This window comes from Prunus persica, chromosome G7 (genome assembly GCF_000346465.2).
Source record: "Prunus persica cultivar Lovell chromosome G7, Prunus_persica_NCBIv2, whole genome shotgun sequence".
In the NCBI taxonomy this organism is placed as follows: Eukaryota; Viridiplantae; Streptophyta; class Magnoliopsida; order Rosales; family Rosaceae; genus Prunus; species Prunus persica.
In genome coordinates this window covers 3,213,126-3,232,201 of record NC_034015.1, presented here as the reverse complement: position 1 = coordinate 3,232,201, position 19,076 = coordinate 3,213,126, and the positions used below count along the sequence as shown (strand labels likewise).

The window sequence follows — 19,076 nt, the reverse complement described above, 5'->3', positions numbered from 1 at the left end:
GCCTACAAATAGAACACATCCCTCCTGTAATACACACACACATACAGAACAGAAACATAATAGAGAGAAAACATTCTCTTCTATTCATTCTCTTCATCTCAATTCCCTCTCTACAATTTTTAAATATTTTTATTGATTTTAAAGGAAATTTTTGGTAATGCATGAGTTTAGTTATTGGTCCAGAAACCAATTTTTGAAATTCAAGTGCAGAGGTAGCTGATACAATATGAAACTGGCAATTCATCTAAATGTCCCCGATGTTCTTTCTTGTTTTACATTTTTTTTTTAAAAAAAAAATATTAATGTTGTAAACCTCGCTGCCTAAGTAGTAAGTAGTCCCGAAATCTTCATGTTGTAGTTGTGAGTTTTATTGCAATTCAAAGATTTCTGGTTCTGGTTAATTAATAGAATATATTATTCATAATGATATTTACAAATCATTCGAGTTTAATTGGCTACATTTTACAATTGTATACGTAAATACTACCATAGTTTAGTGATTCACTTTGTTTCCTATTATCATCTCCTTCTCTGACTTCGTTAGTTTTGATGATGTGGCTGGATACACAGTAAATAAGTCTTTTATAAGAGTGATATAGAAAGGGTAATCAAACTTAAGATTTTGAATGAAGAGATAAATGCTCTTAAGTTTCATGTTTCTTGAGTTACAAGCACGTCGCAAGGTGCTTTAATGTGTTTAAGTTCAATAAAACTAAAAAATAGAGGATAACCCTTTAGTTAGTATTACAATGGGGGTTTATTATTAAAGAATTAGAATCCGAAGACTAAAAACCCAAAAGTCTATTATTTGTGCCCTTTCGCAAGGAACCCCATTAAGACGAGTATTTCCTTACCAAAAACAACATTGCAAACCAATTTAAAATCCTGTAACAACAATATGAAATTTATTGCCTTTTTGTTTTTAAAAATTTTTGCGGGCACTATTTTGGCTCAGTAGCACAACTGGCTAGTCACTATACAAACTATTTCAGTGGGATCATTTCATTTCACTACACTGGATTATTTCATCTAATTACACGGAATTAATTAATTTACTTACATGGGATTATTTCATTCGATTAAGGATGATACTTATTATATCTCTTACTTTTAAATAGAAGATACAGAGATAGAATCAGCCCCAGCTTGATTCTATGAAGAAATCAATGATGCACAAATTCTCTAGGAACAACCTCTACAAATTCCCAAACTTTCCAAATGGTGGTGGAATTTTTCCTTCCAAAAGATTTATTATTATTTTAATTATTTTTTTAAGGACATTTCCTATTAAGAGGGGTAATAGCATACTAAATTCACATACTACACAGATGATATGACTCAAATCAAAGACCTTTCCTGAAGGGAGTATTTACTTCAAACCACTACACTAGTGGGTTTGACTTAAGTAATTGAATAAATTTGGAGTTTTGAGTTAGTTTGGATAACACTATATTGATTGACTTGAAACAAGCTGCACACTGAAGAGTACACAAATAAGATAATCACCTTTTCTTTTTTCTTTCTTCTTATTTCAATAATTTATAATTTTATATTGGAGAAATTTTTTGAGGGTGCACTAAGTGGAACATAATTTTTATTTATTTATTTATTTTTATTTTTTTGTGCATTGGAGCAAATTCTTTATTTTTATTTTTTTGTGCATTGGAGCAAATTCTGGCAAGACAATAGTACCTACTCGAATTTTGGCCAAATATTTCTTAATTTTCTTCCCACGCAACTATTAACCTAAACTAGACTTGAGAATTGAGATTGTGATTTGCCTTTCAATGCACACCAGACTCTTTCTCACTATTGTCTTGCAGTTATTGACTCAGCTTGACTTGACTTGAGATGGTTGGTAACTGTGCCTTTCCGTGTCCACTCAACCTGTTAAATTTGCCTTCCATCCAAAGCGGGGCACAAGCTATAATTATCTTCTTGCAAATATGGACCTTGACTGAACTGAAACATATGTCTACCAACCCAATATTATTATTGTATGTATATATTTATTGATACTTATATAGCAAAATATAAATCTTCCACCAATCACATATTAAAAATATGATAAATTAAGTTACAGAGATAGAATCAGCTCTAGCTTGATTCGATTAAGAAATCAATCGAAGTGAGAGAATACGGCGAGATTGCAACCTCCACATCCTCACCCTCCTCACCAGCCTTTTCAAGTGGAATCCGGTTCGGTATCACCTGCATTTAATTTAAACCAAAGTAAAAAGATATTGTATAGAAAACATGGTCCAAAGCATTGTTATGTTCAACACTATCAATATTGGTTCATCATTGTTCCCACAAATTTAATCTTTTAGAGGATATGGGCCAACTACTTTACTTTCTTTTATTTATTTTTTTGGACTTTTCACATATAAGTCTATTATTACTTTATTCTCTAGAGAAAAACACCCCACTATACTGTACTTTCAAATAGAAAAATAGTAAGCAATTTTGAGCCTCATATCCTCGTACTCATCCTCACTTTTGAGCCTCTTTCCACAACTAGAGAGGTCAATACATGAATTTTAAATAAGTTGACAGATTTGGGTATGCTTAGATGCTTTTAAGTCACCATTATCCTAAAAATTTAAAATATGTGATATAGGTCCACTATTCTTTTATATTTCAACAGTTCATAATTGAATAAGTCAAGATAAACTAGTATAGACACAGAGCATCTCCAAGTACATACAAAAGCAATGTAGGGTCATGTCTTCAACAATATGAAAATGTTAAAGGATACAAGCTGACTCAGATACCTTCTTTGGCTCATTTAAGGAATTCTCATCCATCGGGTTGTTTGACGTGAGCACGGTTTTGGTCGACTTAGACAGATTAATGGAATTCGGCTCCAGCCCGTCCACAACAATCTTGAGATTCACTATGTCTGTTCCGAAGTTCACAATCTACAGAAAGAAATAATCATCACAAAGTAACAAGATGTCACAGAATATGACATGCACCATATTGGTAGAAACTGTTGAACGAAGCTGCATGAATTTGGAACGAAGTCATAGTTTGAAAAGAAACCTAAACATAGAAATAGTTCAGACCAGATACTGAGAATAAAACACAATCTCAATTAAGCATCACGAAGCATAAAACTGACTGAGATAATGTACTAGCGCAAACAAAAACCTTGATTCTTAGGTAACTATTCTCATTTTCTGAATTTTTCCAAGAAATTGCAGATGCAAGAAGTTGCTCCACTTGATTAGTAGACGAATTTGTTTGGAGTGTTGCATTGAAAATAGTTGCTCCACTTGATTCGTTAAAAAGACTTTGCATCCAGTAGCTAGGAGTCCCATAGAGATGTGAGGAGTTAAAGACGATTGCGGAGAATTTCGAGCTTGATGACAGAGAAGTTTTCAGTTTTAGTAATAACTACACAACAATGATCCCCTCTTGAAAACTTAATAAATAAAAATTGCATTGGAGGAAAAAAAATGAGATTAGAAAAGTATACTTCCTGCCATTGTCATTTGCAAAGAGTGGCGCATAACATGCCATCTCAACAACATCACTGCATTTGATAAGAATAAACAATGAAAGTAGTCAGTAGCTGCCCGTCTTTACGAGTAAATAAATCTTTTGGTAAAAACTAGGTGTAAAGATTACTACCCTAGAATCCCCATGTACATCTGTGATCTATTACCATTTATCATTTTTTATTTCAGTTTAATACTACCTCTATAGGTGGGGAATATGAGAAGCCTTCAACTCCATAGAAAACAGATGTGCAGCTGGTCACACAAGGAAATATGGCAACACAAAACATGGATTTGTGGAAAACAAAAGTGCAGGAAATGCTATGGATTTCTTTTGCAAGGAGAACCACTGTATTTGCAAATATATAATAAAGAAGTTAGATCTTTAATTATGTGTAGACATATCTATATAAGATAGCAAACTATGCATATTTTTCCTGCTGGAACATTGAAGAAAAATAATTTCTGTAAAGAAAACATTGTAAGCATTCTGGAAAACAAATTCTTGAAATGCTACAACAAACCTGTTTTTCTCCAGCCCAATAAGAAATCCAGCTTCACCTAGTGCTGCTAGAAGACTTCCTGTTGTGACGGCATACTCACTCACAAAAGCCTGAATCATATTGAATGTTAAGAAAATTAATAGAATCCATTCAGAGCAGATTAAATCATAAGAAGGCACATTACCCTACCTTGGGACCACTACGTGATGTCTGATCAAAATGATGAGCCATAGAAAACATGTTTTTGGCATCATCTGCATAGAACTTTACATGAAAACATGTCATTCCATGTTACCAAATCAATGATCCGATGAATTGAATGGTAAAAAAATTCATTAGCAAGTGTAATACAAGTGGTAGTGTTATGAAATTTACATGAAAATCAAACAAATCAGCTGGATGATCCAACTTTTGAGAAGATCCGTCACAGTTTGAAATTATTTTGATGTCTGGATAGGCACGTTTTATAGCACTATAGAACTTAAGGTAATTTCCTGGTCAAGAAAAAGAGGAAAAGCATAAGCGTCATTGAGAATATAAAATCCTCTATTATATATATTACATTGAATCACAAAATCTAAAATTCAAGGTCCCTGCATCCTCTGCCAATTGCTTATGTGTGGGATGTGCAATTTTAACATGTTTTAGGCTGGCCAGATGATTCGCTCAACTTGAACACATTTGAGAGGGTATGTTAATAATATAAAAATTCCACATGGGTTTTATATTCTAACCAGTGCATCACAACATGTAAAATCTAGGCTCTCTCCACTACCAAGTAAGAGCAATCCTTAAATATCTATATTGCAGTTAAGAATTGTGCAACCATGGGCTTGAAAGTTTATTTGGAGGAAATAACAGGTTACAAAACTTGGGTTCAATTCAGTTGACTGATTACTGAGAAAATCAATAAGGCTCGTCTCCCAAATTTACAAGTACATCCTATGTCTGTTGCATTGAAATCAGTGTGGAAATTGTCCTTTAGAATTCTACTCATTTGAGAATTTGGGAAGTGAAGCGGAAAAATTTCATAGGTGGGAAAAGAAGGGTTTTCAAGAATCTACTTCTTTTAAGGAATAAAAGAGAATGAAGTAGACAGGGTTCATCATTTGATTCACAAAAAATTAGGAATAGCAAGTTCGCCTTTTCAGAGGAAGGATTGTGGCAGAAGAACTGAAGTTATTGTGGAAAAAAATTCAGATCTTAATCAGAGTTATTTCCCGAAGCATATTGCAAAGTTGCAATTGTGTTAAGGACAAAAGAGTGAAAACTGCACTAAATTGTAAGGGCATTCATATACACAGATTATGTTATGCATGAATTTGCATGCAGAAAGTCATCCTACGTCCCATATGTGTAAAACTCAATCCGTTCCATCTAACCAACTAAAGAGCAAACAAAAAGCATGAACTAGAAAATATACAAACCTAGGTAGTTCTTTCTTCCGCAATCCTCATTCCCAATACCAACATATCTCAAGTCAAAGGGTTCTGGGTGTCCCATTGCAGCACGGAGAGAACCCCAGGTAGAATTAGGATTGCCTCTAGCAAACTCAAGACCATCAAGAGCTTCCTGTAAACAAGAAAACATGAAAGTTAAACCATAAGTTTGAGATTTAATAACACATAACAGGTTTACTAACACGATTTAGAATTAAGTAGCAAAATTTATCTTATATAGGATATCAAAACTTCATCTTATCCAAAGTTCTCATTTATGTTCAAATTGCATTAGATAGACATATAGCATTCATACTTATAATGTTAATGAGTCGATACAAGTTCTCACATCAGTTTGAGAGTTCAATGCAAAGTTTTCCTAGTAGCAGCCAATACACCACATTTACGCATATTTCACATAATGTAAATGCTTTTACTGCATTTTGTCGCTATGTTTTAGTGTTTTTCAATGAGTGACAACACCTTATGTCACCTGCATCTCTGCCCTACCCTCACCACAGCAACCCCACTTGTATGAACATCCTTTAGTGGGAACTCAAATGAAGCTAGGCTTGGAGACAATGAAACCACTTCACCAGAAAAAGAAAGCAAAATCTAAATTTGATCTCCTAAAACCATATTTGCAAAGATGTTTCATACACCAAAGCACATAAAATCACAGATTTATAAGGATGAAGCATAGTTTGAAAAGCCTAAATGTCACTTGCATATATTTGCTTTAGTTGCAAAGATATAATCCCGATTAGAAAATAATTAATGGTTTGCTACATCCATTTGGTATCAGTTACCAACTAGCTAATGAGAAATGGTCAGCAATGCAGACATACCTGTACAAATGGTAAGACACTGGAAGTATCAACTTCATCATTGTGACTGATTCCTATGAAATTCATACAGTCAGTATTGGCAAAGGTGAACGTGATCGTTGAAACAATAAAGGAAGCGCTAAGAAAATGTGAAGTACCGTTATTAAATACCCATATTGGCAATGTACCAAGGTCCTCTGCTAGCTGCATAAATAAAATTTTCAAAAACTGGTACCGACAGAAGCAGGATTTTAAAGGAAACTCCAAGCATTCTTGAATGACAGAACTAAAAAAGATACCTACTTGGAGAAACTCAAAATAACCAAGTCCGTCGTCAGTCCAGTACATCCAAACATCAGCAAAGTGTCCAGGTCTCTCTTCCCAGGGTCCAATTGTTTCTTTCCAACGAAATGCATTTCGTAGCCATTCACCTTCAACGAAAGAGCCGCCTAATGCAAACAATAGAAGAAAAAAAAAACGAATTTTTTTGAATTATGAGGAAACAATATAATAGCTCCGCTGTATTGACCATATTAGAACATGTATCATCTCTTATCACAAAATCAAGCATTTTTAGCATTGTTTTGCATTTAAAGAGTCCCAAGTTATTTTTGTCAAATGGTCAGGCGATCAAGCCAGCAAGGTTACCCACTAAAAAAAATTCGATAGTATATAATGTCCAAAAGATAAAAATGAAAAGAATTTCAGAGAAAACTGTGGATGTGGTTCATATCTGCAGGTAAAACTGATAGCAGCCAAAGAAGGATAGGGTTACTTTTATTTAAGCTTTTTTAATAAAATCTGCATCTTTGTAAAGAAACAGAATTTTTATTTTTATTTTCCCCATTAAGATTTCAATCATTTTGCTTACAAAGTTTCTGTGAAGCCTGCTTTTCGCTTGGAGGCTTGAGAAAATTAGTAAGTACCATAGAACATTGGTATATATATAGTGGATAGCAGGCAAATATAAACAACAACAAACCGTGATGAGATAATACAGTAAAAGCATATGAAATATATGAACCTCCACAACAATAATGTCAAAGCTAGAATCTTCCGTTAACAAGCCCCCACAAATGAGGTGTCACTCAATCCAAGCCACATGGACAACATATATTGGGTGATGTGAGAGGAAGCGTGGCTGTTGGGCCCAACATGTAGATAACATGCTCTAAGACCATGTTATAATGTGAACATCCAACCCAAAATCGAATGACAATGAGTTGAGATGCCCACGATCTTTCAAACTATTATGCAAGACTTTAATTCCTGATGTGGGATTCACACTCATAAACTAAGAGTTGATCTTATATACTAAAACAAGATCTAAAGAATATATATATCTGGCCTAAAGATAGGAGAATGATTATAGAATATATATATTATCAAGAAAAGAAAAAGAGATTGTTAAGAGAGATAAAAATAAAAATTTAAAAATGTTTAGAAATAAGAATAATTTGACACAGAAATAAATTTTAAAAATATTAGGGGCCACCTTGAGCAAGGGCACATGCCCACGGGGCCAAGGTGGCCACAGCCCGGCTTGCATAGTTCAGCATCCATATATTTTAGCTGAGAGTTATATATGAGAAGCTCAAGTTTAGTAACTGTCTCATATTAAGACAAGTAAATCCAAATTTACCTGGAAATCTCATAAATTGAGGTTTTAAATCTTCCAATATTACAGCAAGGTCTTTCCGAAATCCATGTCCCTGATCCAAAATAATAGTTTCATAAAGAGTAAAAAGACACATAAGGTATGCATGTAGCAAAGCATTTCAACAAGTCAAGTCATAGCAACTAGACTACAACAGCTTTCCAATTAGAAAATACCCCGGATAAAGAAAACATCCGTAAAGACTATCGATCCAAACATGGAGAAACTTTCTATCAATATTAATGGCAGCAACAGAATTGCAAAGTAGAAATGATGACAGATTCAATGTAGATTTTGTTGTGATCCTGAAGAAATTATATTTTCTATAGCGCTTGCTGCAATGTCAAATATTTTCCAATGGTTAGGTTCATAATTCACATTTGAAGAATAAACAGAGTCCAGTTTGCATTCAATAAGTCACATTCAAAAAAATTATAACAACAGAAGCTAAAATAATACAGCTGTCAGATACACGCTCAGATGACTAGCCAAAAGTGTGGATGTCAGATCCCAGGGACAGTACAAGTTTGTTATTATGTTTTCCGTCTAATATAACAAACCATGCATTCTTCATTTTGAGAAATTTTCATCAATGAAAGTATGAGGTGTTTGTTACATCCTCAAATGTGACATATTATGTATAATTCTCTCTAAGTTACATGCCTACACAAAACAGGAAAAAAACTGGTTTATAAATGAAGTCCAAGGAAAAGTACATTATGGAGATGATATGCAACCAAGAAAAACTATATCTGAGGAAAAGATGTTCTAGACCCTTATATAATATAACAGATAGGTGGTCTAAAAGCATAATCCTTCATGGTAATACTCCACCCCTAGTATGAACTTCGCGTTAATCAGCTTTCATATTAATGTCTTTCCAAAGACTATAAAATCTAGAATTTCAAAACAGAACATTATACTTGTAACAATCTTGTGAAACACGGGTGAGACAATTAAACACATCCAAATATTGATGACATAATCTCACGTCACGAGAATGAGTGAATTTGTGAGAAAAAAAGGTACCTTATATGTATCCAGGGGCATGACTGACACTTGATCAAACCATATAAACCCTTTTCTGGTTGTTGTCAATTGCAGTCTTGAATTAGGATTTGTTCCTTGGGCTTCCAACATAACTTTGAATTTTTTCCAGTTTGAAACTTCTGAACCAGAAGCTCTGCAAAGGCAATGAAATGTACTGTCAGACTCTTAAATGGAGATAAAACTGTCAGTAAGGAACTGCTGATTACAAAATATCAGCAGAACAGAGGATGCTCACATAATGCTCGCAGCAGCAAGTTTCTGCAACCCATCTGAGCCCATCAATGATACAGACACATTGATTGATCCAGATGAGCGGACATAAAGAACAACACTGTAGGTCTTCCCTTTTTCAATATTCTGGACAAAACACAGGTAAGAAACCAGTAGCAAAGAGCCAGAAAGAAAAATGTAGTAAATATTTACACATGTGTGTGTGTGCAGTTTTGTTGTTCCTGTTCTCGTGCTGTGTGTGTATGCATGCACACACACACACACACACACACACACACATACCTATATATATATATATATATAGAGAGAGAGAGAGAGAGAGAGAGCAATGTTCTCTCAGACAAATACTTATGTTCAAACTGTGAATTTGGAACATAAGCATTTAGAATGAACCAATTAGATGATAGTTGAAGGGTTCATACCATGCCCCAGAACCCAGGATTATAAATTCCTACACCATCATCAGGGCAGCTATTGGCACCTTGGCTATCACATAGCACCTCCATTCGGAGTGCAACCTTGTTGCGGTCAAAGCATGAAGAACGGTCCGTTGACACTATCAAAGATGACTCATTCCCAATTATTGACCAAGGATCAATGTTGGAAGGAACGTTAGGGCCCCCAGCTTCAAAACCTGTGGGAAAACGTTATTAACAAGACTCAGCTTCAAAACCTATAACATTTTATATTTAGCAATACAGTGAATTCCACATTTCATATGATTCCGAAGAGAACTTTTTAACCATGCACTGATAATCTGAAGTCATTCAACCTGTTGTTGAACTTAAAACTGACAAGACAGAAAAGAAATCAAAGGAAAAAAAAAGAAGAAGAGGGATCTGGTAGTGCATATTAAATGCAGAGAGTAAGGTAGATAAAGATGGAAATCAGTGTGTCACAAAAAAGTAGAATATTTCTCTATTTTGTACTCAATCACAGTTGCACAAGCGGGTGGCACATTAACTCAAATACAACAACTTTGCATAAAAAAAGCATTCATAGGATAATCCTAAACATCTCAATGAAGAGTTAATCCAACAGTAAAATGTTTCAGGAAGACACCACAACCCTCCACTTCCAAAATATAAGAACAGAAAAAATGGTGTCTGCCAGCTTGACTCATACTACATACATCAGATTTGAAAAGAAACTCTGAAAATGTATTGACAACAGAAAGGCATTCAAACAGTTGCTTCAATGGTTCTCACACACATGAATTTTGAACTTTCTTGTCAGAATGCGAATCTGGACCACACATTCAAGCACGAATTTTTCTGAAATGGTCTAGCTTCACAATCTAGCAACATAATAAGCATCTTATGTTGCCAAACATTCTGGCAAGAGAATATTTTCCTATATGTTATTTTCACTTTTTGTATTAGCTAGAATTCAGAGAGTAAGGGAAGTACCTCTGTTGCTTACAAGCTCAGCCCATAGCCCGCCAGCACCAGCATGGTTAATCTCCTGCAGTGAACAAACATTTGAGAGAATGCACAATGAGACAGACATGTTTAAGCGACAGAAGGTTTATAATTGCGGCATAAATCAGGATATATCCGCACATAAAATAAAATAAAATAAGAAAACAAATGAAAAGAGATTTTAAAAATTGTAAGAATTACAGTAATAGCTAACAAGCTATAGATTGTAGAAGTAACAAAAAGCAGTTGGAACTGAACAAAAATTCACTATTCCAAGCCAACACACTAACCTCAAAGAAAATTCCAAACATTGTTTCAGATATTGGCCGTCCTGATGCTTCAGAAGCATCTACCAGCAGCTTTGCTGTCTGGTTCGTATCAACTCCAAAAGCAAAAGATTGATACACAATGCAAACCATGACATATAGCAGAAGAACAACATGAGGGGATTTGCAAGAGCCCATTGCTCAGTTACCACACCCAATACTTCCACAGCTAAAAAAGCATAGACAAAGGAGATACTCAGTTACATTCTGATCAATTAAACAGAAAAAGAACAAGGTAACACAAAAAATGCAAAATGGTCTCTCAGTTAATGAGTGATCAACAAAATATAGAAATCCCATAAACACTTTCTCACAATGACTTTTTGGTTCAATCAAACTGATAGATGTGTGGTAACATTATGAAAGACCCACAAATAATTAAGACCAATTAAATAACTACAAAAAGATAAAAAGATAAGGAGAAAAAACCCAATTCCACAAAGAAGAAGAGAATACCCAGAAAGATGGTGATTTTCAGCAATGCTCAGATAAGAGTGCATTATTAAGTTCTCATCCATTTAGTATAAAATTCAGTTCAGAAACTCTTGAGTCTTGGGTCTTGAGTCTTGAGTCTTGGGTCTTGAGTCGTCTCTCTCCTCTCATCCGGGGCTTTTACCTTGCTTCCACGTCACAAAACAGACCGTGGATTACAAGCGAGACCAAACATATCGAGAAAATTCTACAGTGGGGTTATCCACACCGTTGAGTTATGGTAAATGATTTGTAAGAACTTGAAACAATTGTTTGCCATGAATGTTCTTTTCTGTAGGGTATTTTAAATGAGTCCAATTTTCCCGTTACCAAATCCCGTGTCCTGTTTCCTCCTTATTCTTGTGACATACTTAACAATAATTTAACTCTGTTAACTCTCTTCAGGCTTCAGCCCTTTCTTAAAAAAAATAATTTAAATATATTAAAATACATGTTTGACAAAAGAAATTGAAGTAAAGAAATAAAATCCCAGCACATGACCACCATCCAACCCCAGCGGCGGCAACCCCCTATCCTCCACAACCCAACCCCAGCATCAACCTCTCCACCTCCGACGACCACGAAATGAACCCAGAAGAGGCCCACGACTGACCCCTCATGCTCTTTGCCTCTCGCTCCGTCAATCTCAGCGACCACTGTCCTCACTACCCTTCTTCCTCCTCCTTCTCCTCCTTCTTCACCCCAAACGACATCGTCAATCTCCTCGTCTGATGAGGGACAGACATGTCAGCATCACTTGATGGGATTGGGAATTTGGGTTCATTTTGTTCTCTCTAGGTTTCTTCTCTTTCTTTGTTTTTTCTTTGAAGTTTTGGGTTTTGGATTTCCATTCAATGTGTCATCTTTTCAGGTCATGAAAGTCGAAATTGAATCGGGAAAATTGGTTTGGATTTGTTATCTGTGTATGATTATATGTTTTTTTACTGGTCATGAAAGTCGAAATTGAATCGGGAAAATTGTGATTGGGTTGTGGAGGATAAGAGGTTGACGCCGCTGGGGTTGTGTGGTGGTCGTGTGCTGGGTGGCTGTTGAAGTTCGAAGGGTGAGTGCTGGGATTTTATTTTTTCACTTCAACATTATCAGTCAAATACTGAAGCTTGAAGAGAGTTAACAGAGTTAAATTATTGTTAAGTTGTGTGCCAGATGTCATAAAATTAAGGAGGAAAGAGGACGGCAAATGGGATTTGGGAACAGGAAAATTGAACTCATTTCAAATCATATCATTTACTACTGAAAGTCAAACTTGAATTTTATTTTTAATCATAGTAATGATTTGTTATTGTGTCTTGCACAAATATCTACAAAAGATTCTGAGTTAATTTGGAGTGATTAGTACGAATAAATATGATTTTGTATTATTTTTAGTAACTTGTAGGAACAATTGATCCGGACTTCTCCCATTGATGTATTAATTCCAGCTATAGTGTTATTTTAATTAACTAAGCAAAAGCCATAAATATATACATCGATCTCATTCATGCAATGTGAATGAAATTCAATTTAAAGTACACTTACCAGACCAACAGTGTGAATGCATTAACGTAGAGCTCGCCCCACCATTAAAGTTTTATTCAAAAAAGTTATGCCAAAGACCCTAAGTTTGGCCGATAAGCCCAAAATTTCTACAAGTATTCTTGTTCATTAATCTCAAGTCTCAAGTCAATTTTTGGCCACTTGCATCTTGAAAATTAGTAGCCAACTTAATTTCTAGCAGTAACAGATGTATGATATGTTTTGGTCTTCTGTCTGTGAATGTGTCAAACATGTTACAAGGATATAAAATCATTTAAATAGGGAAGAATCCGATCTCAAATTGAAAGAATGTGCCAAAAATGAATACATGCTCTTCTTTTAGCATACCAGCAACATCCCACTTCAAAAAGATAAGTCACTTTCGAAAAATATGGGTTATTAAGATCTCAGAACATCAACTATGGCGCATTAAAATACTCTCTCTTTTTGTAATTATCCAAAGCCTCCTTAAAATCCCGCACCCAATTGTTCTTAGAGGCTTGCTCAAAATCCCTGTATGTGAACACAAAATCCTTTTAGGAACCTTGACATTACCCTCTGCGATGGCAATATTCAGAACTTGATTGTAAATCTTTGAAGTCTTTAAAGTGATTTCTTAAAAATGTACTTTTGATGGAAAAAGAGTCCATGTCTTTCAAGTCATGTCTCTAAGTGACGACGTGAATTTTGGTTAAACGACACCCTTTATTTTCCTTGTTCGATTCATACTAACTGTATGTGTCAATTAGTTCTTTTTATTTTTGTTTTTTCCTTTAAAATTTTAAAAAGAGAAGTTGTATCCCATGAATTAAGACCCATGTTCTTATTTTGATTTTGAATTTGAATTTTTTTAATATGAAAAAAATTAATTTACTATATTATCCTTATTTATTGAAAGTTCCAATACTTAATAAATTCTTTAATCAAGGACAATTTTTAATATTTTGAATGTTTCACTATTATCTACCTGTGCCTTCATATATATCGGTAAATATGTATTTTTTGTAAGGAATTATGTAGTGGGAATTTTCTTTGGTAAATGATTTGTAACTTGTCTTGTTTGTAAGAACTTGATAGACATCACCAAACATTTTTGAAGAGTATTTTAGATCATAAGTTTTCCAGAAAGCCAATTAACTTTGTTTTTTTTTTCTTTTCTGCATCTCATAGATTGCAGCCTTATGCAAAAGTCACAAATAATCCATGTAGTTTTACCTTGATGGTTAGGGAGATCATCTTTACAGACCAGCTTGTGCACCATCTCTTTAATAGATGTGAAGCTGAATACAAAATGAAGGACACTTTGACTTCCTTGCTTCGAAACTTTAGTGATTAGATTCAGCACTAAAATACTCCTTCCAACTTAAGAATTTCGTGATCATCACTATAAATTATAATATGATAAATTTTTAAGAGTAATCGTAATACCGCATGTAATATTAATTTATCTTATTTTTAATATGTGATTGGTGGAAGATTTATTCTTTACTATATAAGTATCAATAAATGTATGTACAATAATAATATTGGGTTGGTAGACATATGTTTCAGTTAAGTCAAGATCTATATTTGTAAGAAGATAATTATAGCTTGTGCCCCGCCTTGGATGGGAGGCAAATTTAAAAGGTTGAGTGGACACGGAAAAGCACCGTTACCAACCATCTCAAGTCAAGTCAAGCCAAGTCAACAATTGCAAGACAATAGTGAGAAAGAGTCTAGTGTGCATTGGAAGGCAAACCACCATCTCAATTCTCAAGTCTAGCCTAGGTTAACAGTTGCGTGGGAAGAAAATTAGGAAATATTTGGCCAAAATTTGAGTAGGCACTATTGTCTTGCCAGAATTTGCTCTAATGCACACACAAAAAATTTAAAATAGAAATTCATTTCCACTTACAGCACCCTCAAAAAATTTCTCCAATATAAAATTAGAAATTATTGGAATAAAAAGAAAGAAAAAAGAAAAAGTGATTATATGATTTGTATACTCTTCAGTGTGCAGCTTGTTTTTGTCTATCAAGTCAATCAATATAGTGTGATCCAAACTAATCGAAAACACCAAATTTATTCAATTACTTAAGTCAAGTCAATGCCTAACCACTTAATTGCATTATGGAAATTACAATTAGTGTCTAACTTAGTTTGTAGCAGGGGTTGCAAAATACCCACTAGTATAGTGGTTTGGAGTAAATGCTCCCTCTAGGAAAGGTCCTCGATTTGAGTCATAGCATCCATGTAATGTGTGTGAGTTTAGTATGCTATCGCCCCTCTTAATAGGAGAGGTCCTAAAAAAATAATTAAAATAATAATAAACCTTTTGGAAGGAAAAATTCCACCATCATTTGGAAAGCTTGGGAATTTGTAGAGGCCGTTCCTGGAGAATTCGTGCATCATTGAACTAGACCGACATTGCTCATCATACGACTAAAAGTTCGTTGGTTAGGATCATAAAAGTAAAAAAACCCATGTGGTCCTTTCAAATCTTATAAATTCTTATGATATAAATCTTTTAAAATCCAAACGTAAAAAATCATAATTATAAAAATCTTTTTAAAAAAAAAAAATCTTATAAGTCATTACATTCCTAAATAGTCTTTTAAAATCCACTGGACTTATTTATCCATAAATAGTCTTTTAAAATCTCAATTGAATACACCCCCTAATTTTATGGTAGACATGTTATGTTTTAAGTTGTTAGATTATTCTAATTACCGAGATGAGTTCAAATGCAGATAAATACGTGGAGTATAAATGTAGAGATTCAGAATCTAAAGCAAACCAACCCAGGTTGATTACTAGGTTTTAGGCAAAAAGGCTCCAAAGAAATTGCCTTTGAAATTTCTTTTTTCCAATCTGTAGAAGCAGTTGTATTTAGATTGTAAAACTCAGTAGTTGATTACAAAGAGGCCAATAAATATGACATAATATGTATAATTCTCGTGTTGTAAAACTCAACAATTTCTTCAGAAAGAGGCCTATGTCTTTGGAGCCTTTGTATACATTTACGTGCACCTAACCCTGAACACTTATATTGTAAAGAGCCCTACATCTTGCATAATTAAGCCAAATTTGATTATGTAGTGTTTTCTAGCCGAGGAAAAAGAACTGACCAATAAAATTAGGGTTTTTTTTTTCTTTTGTTTTTTTGGTTGTAGGATTGTCTTGTGTAGGCGCCTTGTTTTATTTTTGCTTATGGCGCCAAAAACTCAGGGTCAGCTTGTCCCTTGTCCACAAAAGTGGGTACCCCTAAGCCCAAAGCCAAGGATAAAAACTTATATATCACGGGGATACCACATGCCAAACAAGGCTAGATATACTCGTAAGACAATTCATTGTCTTAACCACGAATTGTGGTCTTCTAATCATGTGAGGACTCGAGAGGTTTGCATGTTCAGGAAGTATATACTCATTGCTCCTTGGCTAGAGTAATTGAAATACAAGAGATGATAGAATTCCTAATTCTACATATTGAAACAACCTAATTATAATGCAATTGGAACACTCGATTGCTCCTTGATGGGCAAGGCTTTCGAGCGATGCATATATATAGAGGTCCATTCTCTAGCAACAACACACGCTAAAACAGTTCTCACCCCATCATAGAGAAATAGCATTGCAGTGTTGCATAGAGAAGAAGATCCTCTAAAGCCAATATGTGTAATCAAGGTCAATGTTGAGTTATGAAAGTCTAATACAGATTAATATGTGGTATCAGACCTCTAGGCTTTTGTTTCTTAATCTAATCCATGTCTTCGATAAAATCTGCATACAAGTTTTCTGTTTTAATAAATAGTCACAATAATATGAAGTTTCAAATAGTTTGCATATCTTATCTGTTTCAGTATGATCAAGGGCATAAAGTGTTACTGCTCGATCATACTGCAAAAGACTTTGATCAAGTTTTGGGATCTACTGTGCAAACTGAGTAAGCCACAGCTACTCAGTTTGAATGAGAGATTTTAAAATGACAGTTTGATAAAAAAAAAATTGCATAAATATAAGTAGCCTTCTGTATTTTTCTCCATCCATAGATGGGAATTGTATAGATTGATAACGATATTGATGGAACAATATGGACAACAGACTGCACAAACTAGCAAGTTTCTCTACATCCATGGATGTGAGATTTGTTGCGCAGGAAGTTTTGCGCAGTTTGCTGTTTGGGATTTTGGAATATGGCATTTTAAACCCACATCGTAGCTCTCTGTCATCTTTGCGACATCGGCACGAAGGCACTCCACTTCAGCCTGGAGGTGTGCATCGGCCGAAGGTTTCCTTCGGGACGACTCCCCATGAGGGGTATGGTGTTGGTTTTTTTTTTTTTTTCTAAGGAAGTATTTCCGTGTACACATTGATCTTTTTTACAGATCAGTGATGTGTGGTTAAAAGAACTTGGAAATTTTGATTTTCAAATGAATGTCAATAGTGTCATGATGGATAACAGTTTTTGAGATGCAATTGAAAAATGTATTTGGATTCTTACTGGTAAAGTCATGTTTGTAACTTTCAGATGCGCACTTAATACCTGTTGAGCTACCAGAGATTATGTCCTTAACAAACAGTTAAACAATAATCTTTTATTGCTGTTTTTATATTCTCTATATTTTCATTGTTCTATGAGTGTTTGATCAACCATTTTTCATTTAATGGGGTTTCCTTATCAGAACTGTATTATATTGTTGCTTTAATAGAGCTATGAGTTAATTGCAAAAGATATTTGTATTTGGCACGAATTCTTGATAAGTTGGTTTCTGGAAGTGAGCTAATTGGATTTCTGGACTGTCTGGACTGTCTAGTAGCAGGGCCATGGGCCTTTATTTGGTGGTCTCTGGTGAAGTTAGTTTCTCAACATTTATTTTCTAGAGTGCTTAAAATGCTTGCAACATTAAAGCTTACTTCAATCTTTAGTGATCATCCACTCATCTTTACCATCCCTTGCAATACCATTCAGTGCTATGTGCTGCCATGTAGGAGTACCCAAAGCCAATCCATTTGCTACTATTGTCTTCTGAAAACAAAAGAAAAAAATGAAAAGGAAAGAAGAAAAAAAGTTACTAAAGCCGACACGATGATGCCATCCATATTGACTGATTTTATCCATAAGTAAATAAGTAGATATATAAGATTCCAATTTACATTCTTTTTTTATTCCTCTCTCATTCATAATTATGTTCCTGCCTTGTGCTTTCTGCTTCACATGGGACGTGTGGGAGCGATTTTCATCCCACGAGAATATTCGATCGATTGATTCCCCTTTCTTTTTCGTTGTCTCTTTCTCCCTGCAAAATAGATTGGAATAAGAGGACCACACCCGGGGGGGTTTGGCCAAAGGCCCTCTGATGCCTAAGTTAGTTCAAGTGTTTGTAGGAAAACAATAGCTAACGAAAAGGGTATGGAGTTGTATGTGTGGTGTGAACTGGGCGGCCGAAGTCTTGTGTGAGAGAGAAAGAGTATGGCGGCTAGGGTTTGTAAGAGGGAATTTCTGCAGAGTTTCAGATAGAATTTTAGACGTACCTCAACCTTTGTGCGTAGCCATCTATTTATAGGGGCCTCAGAGGCTATGGTTTCAGAAGAATATTTTTACAGAAGGAAAGGAATTATTCTTCCTTGATTTGGCTAGATTGGTGTAATTAGGGATTTGATTTAAATCAAATCCCTAATTAAGGCAAGAATCGAATAAATCCCAATTAAATCAGGTAACTCCCAATTAAATTGAGTAACTCCCAATTAGGTCAAATAATTCCCAAATTGATTGGCTTAAATATTTGACCTAGGATCTGAGATATTTTGCTTCCACAAATGCCCCCCAGCTTCTGCATGGCGCTTGGTGGCATACAGGAGATGTGGATTGATTGTTGGACTGTCCAACTGTGTCTGGGCTCCCTTTAGTGAGTTGAACTCCTTTTGCAAATTGGGTTCCTAATTGAAGTGAGCTTTTGACTGTTCTTGGAGTTGGGTTCCCAGTAGAAATGGGCTTGCGATTTCTCCTTGACCTAGGATGCCCAACCTATGTAAATGCAGGGCTTTTCTTCACTCTTCTTCACATCGCAAACTTAACTTCTCTACTTTCTAGCTTGAGAGAGATCTTGGAGAATTTGTACTGCTTGTCGAAGAGAGG

The 19,076-nt window shown here is 34.9% G+C and overlaps 1 protein-coding gene across 2 annotated transcripts; it reads right to left on the bottom strand.

Annotated features, from left to right (window-relative positions):
- LOC18770464 (alpha-L-arabinofuranosidase 1) lies at positions 1,957 to 12,739 on the bottom strand. Of its 2 annotated transcripts, XM_020567660.1 has the most exons (18): positions 11,414 to 12,738; positions 10,922 to 11,126; positions 10,620 to 10,674; positions 9,633 to 9,844; positions 9,215 to 9,336; positions 8,959 to 9,112; positions 7,915 to 7,984; positions 6,576 to 6,721; positions 6,431 to 6,476; positions 6,294 to 6,346; positions 5,434 to 5,578; positions 4,382 to 4,500; positions 4,196 to 4,270; positions 4,028 to 4,116; positions 3,482 to 3,538; positions 3,154 to 3,364; positions 2,775 to 2,921; positions 1,957 to 2,211 (listed from the first exon to the last, which is right to left on the bottom strand). In XM_020567660.1, the coding sequence occupies exons 2-18, from the start codon at positions 11,093 to 11,095 to the stop codon at positions 2,098 to 2,100; spliced, it is 1,989 nt and encodes a 662-aa protein (XP_020423249.1). In that variant the 5' UTR covers positions 11,096 to 11,126; positions 11,414 to 12,738; the 3' UTR covers positions 1,957 to 2,097. The 2 variants fall into 2 exon arrangements, with proteins under 2 accessions (XP_020423249.1, XP_007204620.2); XM_007204558.2 differs by having other exon boundaries at positions 6,431 to 6,721; positions 11,414 to 12,739.